Here is a 19,100-nt window from a genome sequence, read left to right as displayed (position 1 = left end):
CGTTGAATAAGAAGTGTTTCTTTCACAAGAAATGTATAAAATTAGTGCTGTATTAGACTTACGGTACCTAATTTACATACTGTGCAGACGATAATAAACTCAACTTACTAGCCTAAAATCTCCGTAGCGTGTTGCCAGGCGGCAGAAAGCATATATATAATTATAATAAAGTTACAATAAATTAAGTTAATATATAATTATATATACAGTACCTAATTTATATATAATTAATATATAATTATATGTACAGTACCTAATTTATATATAATACTAAACAGACGATAGCAAACTCAATTTAGCCGCTCCGTAGCGTGGCGCAGGGTCGGAGGAAAGTAGTTTGGCTGCTCATCCACTATTGGTCCAGACTCTATCAATCTTGTCGCAAAACGACGTTATAGGAGGTACTTTATACGAAAGTTTCTACAATTTTTTCGCTACATTATAGGAATTGTCGTTATAGGAACGTACGTTATAGGGGGGTCGACTGTATTTACTCTTGCAAACAATGTCATAATTCTATCAAAACTTATAAGATAAAATTTTTGGAAATAGAAGTGGCCTATATCATTCCTAGGATTGTTCTAAATATATGTACAAAGTTTAATAGAAATTAGTTCAGCCACTTTCATGTGATGCTTGAACAAACATCAGAGACCAGACAGACATGAATTCAGTTTTATACATATACATTTTATCATAAAAAAAAATAATGTTTCTTAAACTTAATGTCACTGTAGCATTAGATATAATGCTAAACTCTTTTAGAATACAAATACGAATCAATAAATATCCTTTAAATTAAATATTAAACTGTAATTATTCCCGGCGGACATTGTCGGTAATATGTATTACTGAATATCGCTTAAATTAAATATTAGACAGCAAATAGTTGTAGTAGATAGTGATGTTAATTTATACATTAAGCTAGAGATTAATTAGATCAAACCTTTTGGGTAAATAATCAACATTTTGCAAGAGGTAGATACTGTATATGTAATAGCATATTTACTTTAAATGATATCATTCTTCGTAAATATTTTGTAAGCTTCAAATAGTTTAAATAATATATAAGTACTGAAAAAATGGTGATGTGTTTTTAAATGTCGGATATTATTTTCTGTTCTCTCTCTAACAATAACTAGTCAACAATTCAAAAACAAAATTAAAAGTGAGATATAGTGTTGCAGAAAATATGAGAATGAATAAGTAAAGCGCTTTCGAGTCATTTATGTTATCATTTTGTCAATGTTTCTGATGATACGAATGACTCTAAACACTAAATCAGAGCTGCCTTGCAAAGATAATAAATGCATTCAAATAACCTTCAAGAAATAGCAAAAATTTAATAACTAAAACATTTTCTAAAACTTGACTCTAAACACCTTTCATGTATACATTTTTATATTGTGTGTGACATTTTACGAGAGGAAATAGATAAAGGAAAAGTTAAGAAAATTAAATATGTACATTCTGATCTCGATAATCGATCGGTTGTTTCTCACTAGAAATTGGCCAAGTGATTTCCAAGTTATCAGAACGAGGATTAAAGTAATCCCTTTAGCAGGATACATGATTAATCTTATAATATTAAGACTAATGACAATTAGTTGTTATAATTAAATTAAAAATATTTTAGTAAATTATCTTTGATTAATCTTAAACTAAGAAAAACTATATAATTTAGATTTATTAATTTATTGCAATATAAAATTACAAATACAAAATATGTATGAAAAGTAAATAGTCTTACGGAAAATATTAATAGAAAAATGTAATGTTTACAAAGAGATTATAAATAAACTTGAGTAGTTATTAATAATTTATAAGTAAATTTATTAATTAAAATCATGGATCGTCTAAGTATGAGCTTGAATTTTTAAATTTCATTTTTGTTTTGACAATTACTGATTAAGTAGTTTCTGCCATGTGCTGGTTGTTGTTAAGAGTCAGCTGTGCCCACTCTTGGGAAAAGACCTTTTCCCAATTTTTTTTATTTTCATCATTTCATTTCCTCATCTGGTCGTGTCGTACATGTCTAGCAATTTTGTCGTTCCGACTTTTCTTCTGAATGCCACTTGTTTGCTTCTCGTGGGATCCATTCAATGGCGAACGTCGAACATCTATCATACTTTTTTTCCCGACCTGCCCTTTTTCATTTTTATTTTTTATATTAGAATAAAGTAATCTAATTTTAGTTTTCTTGTTCTTATATTTTATCCTAATTTATATCTGTTGTATTTTGACATTTAAGCTTATTTTATATTTGTTAGCTTTATTTTTGTTTTTTTTTTTTTTTAATAAAAAAATTTATAGTGGTACTTACAATGAATTTATTAAAGATTTTTAAGCTCTGAATTTTAATGATTTTAAATGTAACAGTGGTGATAATTATTAATTTTGATTAATTTGGTTTAATTAATTTCCGAATGTGAAATGAATTAAAAAGTAATTTATCCTGCTAGAATTCAATTTAACGATGCAAAATAATAAATTTTTATGAGTTTATTTTTATTTTTTAATAATTTCTAATGCCATAATTTCTTCGGATAACAAGTTAAGGAAGTAAATAGAATAAAATTTTATTATAATAAGTCGTGCAAATGCTAAATAATGCTTGCGCAATGACATGTTTAATTAATCAGTGCGTGTAACTAAATTAGATTTAAAAAGATTAATGAAAAACTCAGTTTAACTTGTATATTTACACAATCTTGAAGGATAATTACTGATGCGGAAAGGATTTTGTGTGATATATTCTCATTATAAATATTGGAAATGCGATCACTTTTCTAATTTTTGTAGTGAAGGAAATGTGCTAAGTGAAACATAATTATATATTTTATACAGAAAGATGTTTATGTCAAAATGTATCATTTAACTGTGTCATCAGGACTAACAAAAACATGCTGAATAGATCATATCTGTGATTAAAATTTTAAAAAAGTCCTTCATAAAGTTTATTTTACATTCAATAAAATAAGTAATTTATCTTTTGATAACTTACCTGATGCTGTGTGATCACAGTTACATTTTCCTTCTTTATATAAACTTACTATTTATCTCAAAAGATTCTTATATTATTGATTTTTTTTCAATGGTTTGCTTTTGTCTGACAATCTCTCTCTCCCTTCACAGAATTTTTACTCGTCTTTTTTCTATTTATTGCACTGTCTATTTACTGGATTGTCGGTAGAGATTTTTTTTTTGATAAAATATTTCAATTACCGAAGTGGAAGAGTTTTTATGCATATATTTAAACTAATATGGCTGTATTTTTTTTGTATCACTTTGTATGTTTAATCTTTTATGTGGGTTATATTTGTTTTGTTTACTTTTGGATGAATGAATTTTTCCTTTTCTTACATTGCTATATTTTCATAAATAAATAAATAGAATAGAATACTTGTAAACTGATGAATTATTAAGTCATATGTGGCTCCCCATTTATGTTAAAATATCTGTCTTTGAAAGATATACTGTTAAATTAGCAAAAATTTCACTTTTGATGATTGTGATTAATTGCCAAAATAATCACAATCATCAAATGTGAAATGTGAGATTTTGTTTAGCCTGCCTTTTGGAAACATGACATTTGAATGTGCCATTTGCATGTTATCGAATATATTAGCTCGAGTGATTGTATAGTAGATCTATTAGTTAGCTTCATATTTTTAGAACAAAAAATTAAAAAAATTGAAATATTTCCATAAAGTTTTGAGAGTTTATGCTTAAAAATTGAATGTGGGGGCCGCAAAATGTTTGAAAACAGTAAAATTTTATACAATGTATTTATGCGAAGTGGTGTTTTCAGCATTGAGGATTATAAAATCAAAATATTGGTCAACTCTGAAGAAACATTGAAGATGCCTCTCATCCACAGTATCAGATATTTCATTAAGATTTAATTTTTTATGTAAAAATAAACAAGCACATTCATCTCATTAGTTTGTAAATTTGCTTTTGTCTTTAATAAATGGTAAAAATAATATCAAATATATATGTATATCAAAGAACTGTTTTGGAATAAATTGTTTTATAAATTGATTTATTTGAATTTATTTTAAATTGATTTCAATACAAGAATTTTCTGAATGGTGTTAGATAGATGTTCACTGTTAACAGGAAAAGTATGATGTACAGGAATATGACATTAAAATTGAGAGCATTGTGATGAAAAGTTGCAGCATGGTATCGTGATGATGTCACAATAAATGATTGCTCATAAAACTTACAAATGTTCTTGGCATATTTGAGAAACTTGCTTCAGGTTCTACCATTACAAAATTCTAAATCTTGATAGAATCTCTTCAATAATTGTTTGATACTTGTTAAAGTATGTATTTATTATATGACTCAAATAAGAAACCTTTGTTTGCAGTTTGGTAATACAGTAGAGCCTTGAAAACTCGGCACTCGATAACCCGGCACTCCGGATAACTCGGCCACACTCTGGCAGGGCAAAAAAAATCCTTAGTTAATTAATTTTCATTATAGACAGCTTTATGCCTCATAAAGTATTTTTCTGAGGTCTGTCTTATCAGGTAAATTACTGTACACAGTGTATTTATTAGTTTTCATTTTCATGTAGTAAAGGCTCTATGCCTTCATAAAGGACGTACTTTTCCTTTGTTTAAGGGTATTTGGGCAGTTTATTCTCTGTTGTATTCTCAAGCAAACGATACATACAAGTACAGTACAATATTTTCTGAGGAAACGCGCATACTTATCCTTTTTTAACCCTATTCCCAATAACCCGGCATTTTCACAAACTCAGCCACCCTTCGGTCCACATTAGGCCGAGTTTTCGAGGCTCTACTGTATCAATTCTCTTAAAGTGAAACCATTTAATATTCTTTTATGTCTTAAAGATTTGGGGTCTTGCTTGTTTGTCTCTGTCGGTCTGTTCATCTTGTCTAGTTTGTCATGTGTTTGTTTGCTTTTTGCACTGTCTGTCTAGCTGTTAAGCAGTATTAAGATTTGCAATCGCATTCAGTTTTATTAGTGTTAAGTAGATATAAGTCTTCCTACTAACAGCCACTTGGCACTAACTTCTACACTTAGCCATTTGTGGCGGCACTCAATTATTGGTGTTCACTGCACTCAGGTTTTCTTTTAGACCCTTTGGGGAACTGTGGCTTTGCAGCCTAAAACTGCACACTAACATCAACATAGAGGATACTGTAGCCATATGTATGCTGTTCAGAGGGATCCTACCTTTCTCTACTGTCTATCTCCTCTCCTTTCTTCCCATGCCCTTTCTCTTACCCTCTTTCTGCTGGCTAAATATTTTGTGTATGGCCAATGTCTTTCTTTTATGTATGTATGTATGTATGTATGTCTTAAAGATTGAAAATAAATTTAAAATTGAGATAAAATGGCCCATAAATATCAAGTTTTGATGTAAAATTCTTGATTATTACTAATTACTGTTATTAAATTGTGAGCTCTGCATTGTGGCTGATCATTGAGAACAGATTGGTAATAATTTTGGTTTGGTTGGGATTTTGATATTTGAGAGGGCGTTGTGTGTGAGAGCTGGAAAAGTGAGTATACGACAGATGAGAGAGAGAATTGCATGTAAACTAAATTTGATTTGAGAAATTGTATATGGGATAAAGTCATGTAAGTCAAATAATTTGTCATTATATAAGCAATTTATGTTATTTGAGTTAGAATTTGTGTTGTATCTTTTTATCAGTTTATATAGAAATTTATTTCAACCATGTTGATTGAATTTTGAACAGCAGAGGATAAAATTGAACTGGAGAATAAGTTTAATAAGCTAAAAATTAGCAATATTTGCTGGATATAATCATTCACTTTTATAACCACTTAAAAGGTGTTTTTTGATGCATAAATCGAAATATTATGTCCTTCAAATCTGACACTCACCTGAGTTCAAGAATTACTCAGAAGATGATTAATTCTCAGATATTTTATTTAAATGCATTTTGGATCGGAATTCTTGCTGATCCCTATTCAGTAAAGTACAATCTGCGACAGAATCAATCAAGTAACCCAGGTTACTGTGATTGGTTTTGAAAAGTTCGAAATATTGATGTAGGCTCTGTCACAGATTATACTTTACTGAAGAGGGATCGGTGAGAATTCCAATCTGAAATGCATTTAAATAAAATATCTGAGAATTAATCATCTTCTGAGTAATTCTTGAACTCGGGTGAACATTGGATTTGAAGGACATAACATTTTGGTTTATTCGTCAAAATGCCCTTTTTAAGTGGTTTTAAAAGTGGAGAATAAGTCTGTTACAGTTGAGTGCGTTTTATTTATTACTTAAAGCAGAATGGCCCAATCTGGTGTTGTCTAAAAAAAGTAATTATTTTTGGCAAGAACAAATGATAAATATGAATTATCGTCATCGGCATCCATTTCATTTCCCTTTCAAAGGGGTTGGGTCTTGATGTATTAGCCCTTTGAACTCTTCTCATTTAACTGTAACTGTAATATGTATTGTATTAAAATGTTAAAATGTAAAATATTAGTGAGTTCGCCAGGTGGCGATCGTTGCTGATGCATCATGGGAACGGTACCTGAGCGCTCACTTTGGTTGTAACCTCGAGACAATAAACATAACATGGCGCAGTCGACAAACGTTTAGAGAAAGACGAAAGATTCTCCCGTACTGGATTCAACATGTCCACGTTTCAAAATCTTCCTCCTCCAAAACCAATGTTGGTAGAAGGTGACTTAGGAGCGAATTGGAAGAAATTTAAGAAAAGTTACCTACTNTGCATAACTGTATTAAACTACTATAAAGTAGTGCAACATTTGATTACTAATAACTCTGATCAACACTTTTAGTGAATGCTACAAATTTAAAACAGAGTTTGTATACTTTTAACTTAGTTATTAACTAAATTTTATTAAAATTTATTAGAAGACATTCCGACAGTTCCCTTGTCAGTTGTTGAACAAGCTGCTCGACAAGAGCCAGCCACAGATTAGACACACACAGATGGTCAACTCCCTATACTTCCTATGTTAAAGAAAGTTGACAGCCTGACCAATCAATGATGGGACTACTGATTCAGAAGTTACTGATACCGAGATCACCTTGCATCATTAGACATCACAACCTGAATCATCAATGAATATTTAAATTAGATTTCAATGCACATGTGGAAAAGATCCTATTTTCATTTTTCAATATACACCACAGTTGAATCAAAATCAAATTAATTAATAATAATAACCACATTAATTGACATTAACATAATATAAATGGCTTCCAAGAATTCGTGTTTAAATATGCTTAAGTTAAATTAAATAACAAAAAGTTATTAATATAATAATATATATTATGGCATTAATTATGTGGGTTGTTCAAAAAGTTCCCAAACTTTTTGAATAGCGCACCTCCAGTTGGTTATTTTTTAATCTGCTTGGATGCATTGTGTCCGCAGAAATGTCCCAAGTAACCTCCTTCAATCCGTTTGTTAATATCTTGTTTTGGCGATTAGTTACAGCCATTTATGTGAAGGGGTGTTTGTGGGGTTCGGCGAAAAATCGTATCCGCAGAAATGAGCTCTTTGAAGGAGCAGCATTGTTCTGTGAAATTCTGTGTGAAACTCAGGAAATCCTTCATGGAAACTTCCCATGGGTGGGTGAAACATCAACCGCCCCAAAAAAGCTTGACAAGTTTGCTCAAATGTTAAGGTAAAGTTGACTGTTTTTTCTGATGCAAAGGGGGTTGTGCATCACAAATATCTACCTACAGGCCAGACAGTCAACATGGAGTACTACCGGGGGGTTACGAAATGCCTAAAAGACAGAATCAGGCGAAAACGGCCCAAACTTTGGAGGAGAGGCGAGTGGTTTTTTCACCACGACAATTCACTGGCTCATTTGTCCCTCAAAACTCGTGAGTTTTTCACCAAAAACAACCCTGTGCTTCCCCACCTACCCTGCTTACCTGACCTGGCCCCGTGCAACTTTGTTTGAGAAACAAAGTGCTTGAAACCCGAAGTTTGACTGTATTTATTAATACTAGGTAGCCAGTTAATTAAAACTAAAATAATTAATTTAAAAATTACAAAATAATAATTAAAACTTCGGCCTTTACTGTGAGATTAGCCGGGGTTACGGAGTAGGTAGTACTCATGTAACACTTAATCGGCACCAGTCGGTAGGACTAGTTCTCTAGGATGCAGATCACTAGATCTGATCTTAAATATTTCATATAGGAGGGCGATAATCGCTATAGGATCCGAACTGCGAAGTTCAGATGCTCGTCAGGATTCCTTGACACCAGTTAATCGCACTTATTATACACGGATTAACACGTGTATGAGATCCGATTCGAAATCGATTTAAGAGACATTTAAGTATATTTAACAAGAGTAAATTTAATAACTCAAAAAGCAAAACGAATACAAATATCAATGAACGAGGGATATCAATAAGACAATTACGCTACACGAGTTAGGATAGGACTTATACTATGTCGATGCGCGATCGAGAGAGAGAGCTCACAAAATCATTCTAAAACATACGACCTGTTTTGTTGTCGTCGTTCGTCTTCATCTGTATTGGCAGAGGACACCTCGTAGAAAAAGTTCATTTACTTCTTAACATGGGAGATCGATATGTGCACAAATATAAAAGTATCACTTCTATGTGCAGACTCTACACTTATTCTGTATGGGACTCGTCTAAGGACGTTGGTCATCAGGAGGGAAACGTATGTGGAGTTTGTATGCTTTCGGATCTGTCGCTGAACTCCCCGAATTCGGACTAAATTCCCCTTATATCTCCTGAATTTCGACCAATCATCGGCCAGTAACTCTTTCATGAGAACGGACGAAAGGGGGATGAATGAGGGGTAACCATTTCCCATCTGAGTGAGATTTTTAACCAGATAAGGGAAAGTCAGAGGATGTTCTCTTCTGTGAAAGGAAGTAGCATCTGTTATCTGGTTTTTTCCCACGTTAAAACAGTATTTTTCTCACAAAAATTAAAGTAATATTTGATGACATTATTTTAACGTAAATAATAAAATATTAATTTAGACCCTGGGGCCTTTCGGGTCTCACATTACACTGAAACTAAAACCAAAATTAATTAATTAATTTCAATTTAAATCAAATCAATTGCAACAAGATATTTCAAAAGTGTGAATAAAGTACTTATCCATCTTGATTGATTTGGTTATATTTCATTCAGGCAATCAGAGTTAAGTCTCTGTTTAAAGCACTTCTTTGTATAGTGTTAGTTTTGGTTTCAGTTTCAGTTGGTGGTGACCGAACATTTTACTTTTAATATATATTAATAATAGTATGTATGTATATATGTATATATACAGGGTGCATAGAAAAGTCCCTTTAACCAGAAAATTCTTGTGAATGGAGAGAACTACAGCTATGCAAGTGAGGTAATGGTATAGTAAAGCGACTACACCTGACCTAATGCAAATGACAGCAGTGCCCCTAGTGGCAAAATTTGGAAGATAGGCAGTGCAAATTGAAAATGAAAACAGATAGAGCAAACATTCCAATTAGAAAGTTTTAGAGCATCAATTAATTAGTACAAAACAACATGTGGTTCACACGGATAAGATAAATTGTCACCAGTATACCCAAAAATGTCCAAAAGCGATGCACGCCATTTTGTGTAAATGTTTGAAAAGAATAACCATAGATATGAAGAAATACACACAATTTATTGCATAAAATATGTACTCACATCAATACAGTTTGATAACAATGGCAAACTTTTCAAACATACTTGACATTAACTTGTTATCACTGTGTGACAGTTTGCCTTTCTGTTGTTTTTTGTGTGATGTTATCAAACTGTATTGACGTAAGTACGTATTTTATGCAATAAATTTTGCATATTTCTTCATACCTATCACTATTCCTTTCAAACATTTACACAAAATGGCATGCATCGCTTTCGGACATTTTTGGGTATACAGGCGACAATTTATCTTACCCATGTGAACCACGTCATTTTGTACTAATTAATTGATGCTCTAAAACTTTCTAATTAGAAAGTTTGCTCTATCTGCTTTCATTTTCAATTTGCACTGCCTATCTTCCAAACATATGGGCATTAAATTACAAATGAATGTCGCTAGATTGACAAGCACTATCAACAATAATTATTTTCGTCTTCGTCAGGTCATTAAAAATGGTTAAAGTCCTTTTTTGAATATGAATATCAAATTATTCCAACGGGTATTAACGTTTTGGAATGAAAGCAAACGTAAGAAAAAGAATTTAAATAAAAACACACGCGGTAATAATGCACATGTGCTATAAGCCTCCAAACTGTGGAACTAGATACGTTGTCTTCGGCAGTTATACAAGTTAACCCACAAAGGGGGCAAATCAAGTGTGGGGGTGTTGCACGGATTTAGTATGTTGGTAAGGAGAGCCTCCCAAATATACACGAGGCTTCTGTTATTACAATGTCTTAGTACGACCACCTGGCCCCACAACGGGGTGTGTTGGTGTTGCAACACCATTCTAGCGAGCTCAGTTTCACTCTTGCCTGCCTTGATAAAACACTGATGTTCCGAAATACGATAAGACAATATTCTGCTTGTCGCGCCAATATAGTGGGTGCGACCACCTGACATTTTCCAGTAGAATAGAATAAACCCCAGATCTTTCTAGTGTGGAAGCAGGATCTCTGTCATTGCATAGCAACCTCCTAAGACTTGGCCGCAGAGAAACTGGCAGAAAAAGTGCACGCCACCTAAAAATACAGCAAATATGGACAGTGACATGACCACAAAACGGTAGTGCAGGAAGGACTATTGTGGATTCTTTTGGGAGATGTAGTGTAGTAGCAGGAAAAAGCGATCCTTTTACCTTAAGATGTACATAAACTTGGCATTAGTATAGCCTGCCTCATTTACCACAGAGCAAATAATATTAAGTTCAGTATCGATAGCAGCTTGGCTGGAAGATAACAGAAAGGCCCTTCTGATTAAAGAGGCAATTGCTGCATTGATGTAATGTTGCGGCTGGTATGCTGTAGCCAGGATTAGGGGAGGAACATCACTGAATTTGTGGAATACAGAGTACACTATGGCATCCCGGGATTTAGTAATTTTTAGATCCAAAAATGCGATTTCTCTTTCATTGTCTTTTTTCCAGGTAAAATTAATTGTGGGATAAACGGTCACAAGAAAATCTTCATGGGTATCCTGCCAAGCTACTAGAATATCATCAACGTATCTAAGGTATAACAGCGGATACGCTATTGTGAGGGGAAAGCTAAAAACCCTGAATTCAATATTCCTCATGATCAACTCTGCCAAAACCGCTGAAAGTGGTGACACTTTTTTATGACACCGTTCACATTTCAGCCAGACTTTGACTCTACAGTTTATTGATTTATGGTTTTTTTTTTCCACAATGTAAGCATAGTCCTTCTAAATGAAGTTCTTTAGGGTTAAGTAAGTTTCTGCTGTGACCTTCTATTTTGCTTCTGTTCCGATTTGATGGTTGTGTTTGAGGACGTAAACAAAGTTTAATTTGAGTATTTTTGGTAATTTTGTGAACAAGGTGATTACTTTTATATACTTCATCATTCTCAATTTTGGAAGCTTTCAAATTGCATTAGTCATAGAGACTAATGCAATTTCTACCATCTGTTCGAAAGTTAGGTCGGTTTGTTGTAGAATTTTCTCACAGATGTCAGAATCTCATAAACCATGTATGAATTGTACTCTTAACAGTAGATCCATGACGGATTTTATACAGTCTGCATTGTTACAACTAGACTTGAAATCTGCACTTTTCGAGAGTTGTTTTAAGAAGTCACATAATTTGAAATGGACTCACCATTATGTTGTACTCTGGACAAAAATTTATGCTGTTCTGTTAGAATATTTTATTTTGGTTTCAGGTGATTTTGTAGCAACTTCATTAATTCAGGAAAGGTTTGCCTAGAGGGTATTTCTGGTGCCATTAGGTTGGTCAATAGCTGATAATGCTTCGGTCCAAGACAATTGATTAATATCATTACCTTAGCTTCTTCAGTAATGGCATCTGTTCCAGTTAGTCCTTTGATTTTGAAAAAGTTATCCAGTCAAAGGTCTCGGATGTTTCGTCATAATTTTCAAAGGTTAGTGCTTGTGTTTGGAGAACTTGTTGAACTGATAGTTCTGGTTTCATCTCCACTGACTGACTCTGTAGTTTCTTGATGAACACATTTAGAGTTGAAATTCATTCTGTAAGTTCACTTATTTTTATATCCTTTTTATCCTCATTGGATTTACATCTTTTTTATCCTCATTGCCAATTTTATCCTCATCGCCAATTGTTGTGTCCATAAAATAAACGATTACTTGTTAACATATATAATTAACTTTGTGATAACACGAACGTAACTTTGTGCCTCCAGGTCTAAGTGTTACTACAATTAACACACAACTGACTGGAGACAAAGGAACACGACAAAGGTCAGAGGTGCGGGGTTGCCTAACTAGGTCAAGGGACAATTTGGTGTGGGTTATTCTCTGGAGGTTTACATACATAACACACTATGATGAAGCACTCTCTTGAGGTGCAGGTGCTTTTCAAGTTGTGAAGATGAAGCAACTTGAAAAGCATCTCACAATTTGAAAAACATAGTTACAAACACATGTACTTACATAGGTACAATGAACACAGTTTTAAGAAATAATTTTGTTTCCTGTCACTAGAGCAGGGAAAACTTAAAAGAAATGTCATTTTCATAATGTTACTCAAAATTTTCAAAAATATACACATTTTTGGTAATATAACAATATAAAATATACAAACACAATTTTGATAAAGGTATTCCACAAATGCATGTACATAAATCTAGTTAACAAATTCCATTACAAATAAGTTGCCCAAAGAAAAGTTAATCATCTATATTACATCTCTTTTGATCATTTTTTAAAATTTCATTAAAATTTAGTTTTATAAAAATGTATTTTTTATTTGAAAAATAAAAATATTACTGCAAAAATATTTTAAATCTAATGTTTATTGCAAAAGATAAAGTATATGAAAGATTTGCTGTCATCAACATAGGATGTAAGAAAACTGATAAAAGAATCTACATAAATATATTAACTAATGACTGTATATTATTTTTTCAGCTTAATGACCAATGGAAAATAATTAATATTTTTTGTTTATGAAAAGCAGGGCTTCAGGGCAAGCATGCAGCATGTCTTATTTTATTATTAGTGAAGAAGAAAAATAGAATTAAGAATAACATTACTACAAGCTTGGAATAAACCAGCAAGTTAAAAAAAAATTGAAATACAAACAAACAACAGGGCTTACTCACAGCCTTATTCTGAGAACGACGATATCGACAATCGTGAAAAATAAAAGACATTATAAACCTGCTAACGTTGCGAAAGGGGTTAAATCGATTTCTAAACAGAGATCGAAGACATTAGATCATGTTGAGAAATTGCTATTGCTTTGGATAACTGAAAAAACAGTGTGCTGGCAACAGCGTATCAAAAGCAATTATTTGCAAGAAAGCTAAAAAGATACATGCTGATCTCATGAAAAATCAAGCGGGAACTAGCCAGGAAAGCGAGGTGTTTAAAGCCAGTCATCTTTTTTTAACATGAGAATGGATTAATCATTTTTATATTATTTCTTATGGGAAAGGTTGGTTTGGTATACGTCCTACTCAGTATAAGTCCAAACACCAGAAATGAATTAAGGTTGTATACCGAAGTTTCACTGTATATTGATAAAAACTCTTAAGATATCTGCTCAATGAAGAGTGCATTGTCCAGAAATACCAAGGCTATACTATTCTCCAGATGGCATTATTAGAGACAGTGACAAACATTATTGGAAATAAAATATCCATCAAACTTAGGAATGCTTTTATAATTAATGAAGATAGACAAATAAAAGTAAAGCCTTCATACAGCATTAAGCCATGCCTTTATAACTGGTCTTTTTCGTTTGGAAAAAATAAAAACAAACAACTTCTGTGTTATTACTGTAAGAATCACTATATCCTACCACACTACAAATATTTTATTTCTTAATTCCAGAGGAAAAATTCACCAAATTTGCAATGTTAGCTCAGTGGTAACTCTGTAACTACAAAGTTCACTACAGTAGACCCCCTATAACGTGGATTCCTATAACGGAGATTCCTATAACGTAGCGAAAAAATTGCGATAGTATTCGTATAAAGACGCTAAAAGGGACTCATAAAACGTCGCCACCGACTCATGTCGTGACAGGATTGGTCGAATCTGGACCAATAGCGGACGAGCAGCTGAACTACTTTCTGCCGTACAGCGCCACACTATGGAGAGTTTAGGCGGGTAAATTGAGTTTACTATCGTCTGTACAGTATTNGAAAAAACCATTTGCAAAGACAACAAATACAGAAACACTATTTCGACAGAAATGCTAGAGACCTAACAGCATTGAATCCACATGACCGAGTGATGATCCAAATTGATAAAAGAAACTGGGAGCCTGGTGAAATAATAGAAATAGACAGATATCGACCAAGATCTTATATTGTGCGCATAGACAAAGACAGTAAATACTTCATTCGTAACCGAAGATTTTTAAGGAAGTTCGATGTGAATAGATTTAGAAACATACAGAATCATTCAGGCGAATTGTTGGATCAACCAAGTGAGGAAGAACAGGCCAGTGAACAAGGAGAAAACATGGATAGTGGTAGTGAGGAAAAGGACACAGAGAATGAGCAGTTGGAAAATCAGGAGGTGAGCGGCAATGAGGCTACAGACTTGACAACTCGATCAGGCCGGGTGATCCGTAGGCCATCGCGTTTCAAAGACTTTGTGTAAGAAAGGGAGATGTAATATGTATTGTATTAAAATGTTAAAATGTAAAATATTAGTGAGTCCGCCAGGTGGCGATCGTTGCTGATGCATCATGGGAACGGTACCTGAGCGCTCACTTTGGTTGTAACCTCGAGACAATAAACATAACAACAGGGTCAAGACACTACAGTATTAATTTGAGGTAGCGAGCATATATTTTAAATTAAATAAATTAAAAATATGATTAAAAACTGCAGCCTAGCATTGTGATAATATCACAATAAATAATTACTTGTTCATCACTTTCCTTTATTTCTACTTGATACCTCACTCTTTGTTCTTTATTCTGGAGCTTTCCTTCCTTCCAGGCCACAAGCTAGATCTATTAAGGGTGGAAGCAGATTAGTATAGGGAGATGGAACCATTAGGGTCAGTTTTTGTTCTGTTGGTTTATAGTATGTATGTTAGAAGTACTAGCCATGAAAGTAACTTGCAGGACAGGAGCCAGCAAATAAACTAAAAAACAAAAAAGGAATAGAACAAAGCATGGCTCTACAAAGAAACCTGATAAGGGACCAAAGGACAAGAGAACATCAATGATGACTGGAGATGGGAGGTCTTTATTTTGTCTCAGTTTACTATTATTTGACTGGAATATTATATACATATATATAAGGAAATGATTTACTGCTAAATACCTAATCAATAAAATTCCATATCTTACTGTTCCAAGCAAACTTTTTATCCTTACATTTTCACATGTACTTAATATCCATCTTCAAGCAAATGTGGCTTAACACCTTAGTAATAGTGACACCACTGTCTGGACTAAGTGGAAAGATGAGTAATGTTGAAATAAAGAAAAAACCTCAGGGATGTGAGGGCAAAGGGAAGTATGCACAGTGGATTATGGGGAAAAAATTTTCTCCTAGGTGTTAAGCCCCAATAGACCTAGGTCTGTTAGGCGAGGTTATAGGGTCAAGGCACAGACACATTAATTAAGGACTTTACAATTATGGTGGAATTTAAGTAATAAGGTTTAATCGTGAATATATACAAAAAAAAAAACATTAATCTATTTAAACAACATGAGGGAACATAAATCCATTAAAATTTGCAGGATGGGGAACACGTAAACTATAAGAGCGAAAGGATTGAAGATATTATTTCTCCTTTAACAAAATACACAATAATCCATGTACTGACAAAAATAATGGTTTTCGGAGGTTCTTCGATGTTTCCTGTTTAAATATTTCTACTTATTTCGTGAACAACGGGTGTATTCTCTACGATGGATTTGGATTCTGTTCTCTTCATTTGAAAGTTCACACGTGTCAGTCCCTTTCTTCTTTATCCTTACACCACGTAGTCTGTTCTCTTCATTCGAACAAGCAGGAGCCGAAGAAAAAGTTCTCTTTTGGACGGGAGTCACAATATTTATACCTCCCGCCATTGAGTGTGACGTGAATTACACGTGATGTTAGTCGCTGACCAATCAACAAGAGCGATGGGTCCCACCCGTTCATGATCCAGTATCATAAAATAAAACGGAATTTTACAATAAAACCCGATATGACACACGACATATATACATACAATAAACGGAATCAACTATACATAGTGCTTATGCACTACATAGGTATTAAATTTGTCTCATTTAGAATAGCAAGAGTCTTAGGTCCTGTTAATGTCAAAGATTAGAAGATTGTAAATCTCTAAATAGAACAATTGCCCACATAAACAGAATAAAGTTATACTACCCAAACAAGGGAGAGAAAATAAACGAAAATCCAAAAGAACTATCCTGCCAATTATCGAAGAAGATAAAGAACCCGAAAACAACACAGATATCCCTATCCTTGCTTTTACAAGATCGTACATACCTCAGGAAGGACTTTATGATCAAATGGATACTACAGGAAGTGGTGAATCTCATGAATCCGTTCTACCACCACTATGGAATAGATTGAATTCCTGTTATAATCTCAGAAGTACACCCATCCCTGATTACCAGTAACTTCATTAAGGGATGTAACTTTAAAATGTTTTGCTTAATTACACACACACATATATATCTTTATCTTTTTTTTTTTCTTTTTTTTTTCTCAACGGAGTCATATGTAGCTTACTGCCTTAATATTAGTGACACCTCCTTCCAGTCTAAGAGGAGGGACAAGTAACAACCTTTAACCACCAAAATTTAATAGTGTTAATCCCCCTAATAAATGAACCTTCCTGCAAAATTTCAGAAATTTTCCACAAAAACACAGGAGTTATTAAGCTTCAAACAGAGTGAAGAAAATTGTGCTCTCCCCACACACATCCATACATACAGAAATTACCTTTGAATCTTTTTTCATTTCTCGACATTTCAAGGTGTCCTAAATCCAAAAATGTAAAAATCTGGGACATCATTTTTTGTCAGATCACCATACCTTTTCCTCTGTTATAACAATCAGGAAAGGAAAGTAAAATACAAATAACCAAAACAAAAAACTTTATTATACACAGAAATCAGAAGCCAACTTGAGGAATAATAATTGGAAATTAACCAAAAATCCCTCATACAAATATTCAATATACAGAAACAAAGAGGAAACAAAAACCATGTGTAGGCACAACTTTGAAATCCCACAAGACCCAATAACGATAATCATGAATACACTAAGCTTACCCTAACACTTAAAATTACAATAAAAAGAAAAGGATAGTAAAAAATCACAGACAGTAGCAGAATGAGATATAGTGAGGGTCAAATCAAATGATTGCTGGATTAAATTGGGCTACATTACTGCTACTATTAATAATTAAATATTAAATAATTCGATCTAGTGGTAGGCATTGAGCACCATCTCTTATCAAAATTAATAATTACAAATTAATATTTATTAAATAATTTAGAAAATTCTGAAAGAAAAGAATCAGCCCAGAGCAAAACTTTAACTCACAACTGCAGCTTACTACTTAGATGCATTGTCAGTTAAGCTACCTAAACCTCCATCCAATCCCTTGCTTCCAGACATATTTAATTTTGATATAACATTGATGAGTAACTAGTTACTCATCATACATGTTTATATTATATACATTATTATTTGTATTAACAAAACAAAAAAAAAATTAGGGGATTGAGAAAATGTCAAGGAATCCTTGAAGGAATCAACAGTCAAAATGTTTGGACACATGTTTTAAACTATAAGAGTATAGTTATTTACCTCCCAGATTCCTCTTCTATTTTCAATTTCAATAAATCCTGATGCAAGAACACACTCTCTTTGCAAGGTTTTAAACTCCAAAGTCATGTCAAACTCTTTGCCACCTGAATGATTTAATAATAATCTTGATTCTTTCAGTCTGAAAGTCAGTGGTATTACATCAACAACAGAACATCCATGTTCTATGAGAAATATTCCGTAATGTCTGACTGCTGAATTAGCCTCATGAAGAGAAAACAAGATATTTTTTCTATTAAAATATAACTCTTTTAAACAACCAACAAACTTCTTGTGAGATCTTAATCCTGTAAAAATAAACAAATAAATAGTATTTAAGGCAATGTAACTAATAATAGAAAGTTATTAATTTTCTAATATATACTTATATACTGTAAATCTTACATATATTTTTCATATCTTTTTTTAAAAACTATAAATGTAAATATTACAAAATACAGTGGAACCCCGGTTAACGAACGTAATCCGTTCCACGAGTCTGTTCGTTAACCGAATTGTTCGTAAACCGAAGCAATTTTTCCCATAGAAATTAATGCAAATACAATTAATCCGTTCTAGCCGTCAGTATTTTTGTAATTTTATTTGTAAAATGGGTTTTCTTTAATGAAAATATAGGAAAACATGCTCATAAACAGTCAATCTAGGTTAAATTTTCGGAAAAGAGGAAAGATTTGACGGGTATAAAAACATCACATACGATCGTTAAAGTTCTAAAATGACAGATAGCGGAAACAATAGGCTAAATTATGAGCGAAAGGCTTATAGGTTTATCAACAATCTCTGATCAGAGTTGATGAACAGGTGTCAAATAAACGCTTCGGAACAAACCTTTCTCGTGACCTGATCTGGTTTCAGTTTTCACCTGGAGACAAAGAAGAAAACAATCAGGAAGCGAGGAATGGGACACAGGACTAATCGTAAGGTGAAATTCAAGAAAGAAATACTATAAAAACCCGAATCTCAAGGTCAAAACGCAGTTTTCCTAAAAATTCTATGGCGATTAATCTGTGTCGTCTTCATCTGGATTAAGCCTGAAGTCGTGCCTGCTAAAATTTGTGTTGTGTCTCGCGGACCGCTCCAGT

General features: G+C 33.0%; 1 protein-coding gene across 1 annotated transcript in view; it reads right to left on the bottom strand.

Annotated features, from left to right (window-relative positions):
- Positions 1-17,879: 17,879 nt before the first annotated feature.
- The window catches only part of LOC111636995 (neurexin-1a-like), a 76,362-nt gene continuing 75,141 nt past the window's right edge, over positions 17,880-19,100 (bottom strand). Inside the window, exon 9 of the mRNA XM_023382399.1 lies at positions 17,880-18,305. Within this exon, the coding sequence (XP_023238167.1) occupies positions 17,974-18,305 (332 nt within the window). The 3' untranslated portion in view covers positions 17,880-17,973. The remainder of the gene's footprint in view (positions 18,306-19,100) is intronic.

Source organism: Centruroides sculpturatus, unplaced genomic scaffold, assembly GCF_000671375.1.
Source record: "Centruroides sculpturatus isolate CEXI.00-Female unplaced genomic scaffold, Cexi_2.0 scaffold610, whole genome shotgun sequence".
Classification (NCBI taxonomy): Eukaryota; Metazoa; Arthropoda; class Arachnida; order Scorpiones; family Buthidae; genus Centruroides; species Centruroides sculpturatus.
Note: the sequence above shows the minus strand (reverse complement) of the source record. Positions and strands in the feature narration are given on the sequence as shown.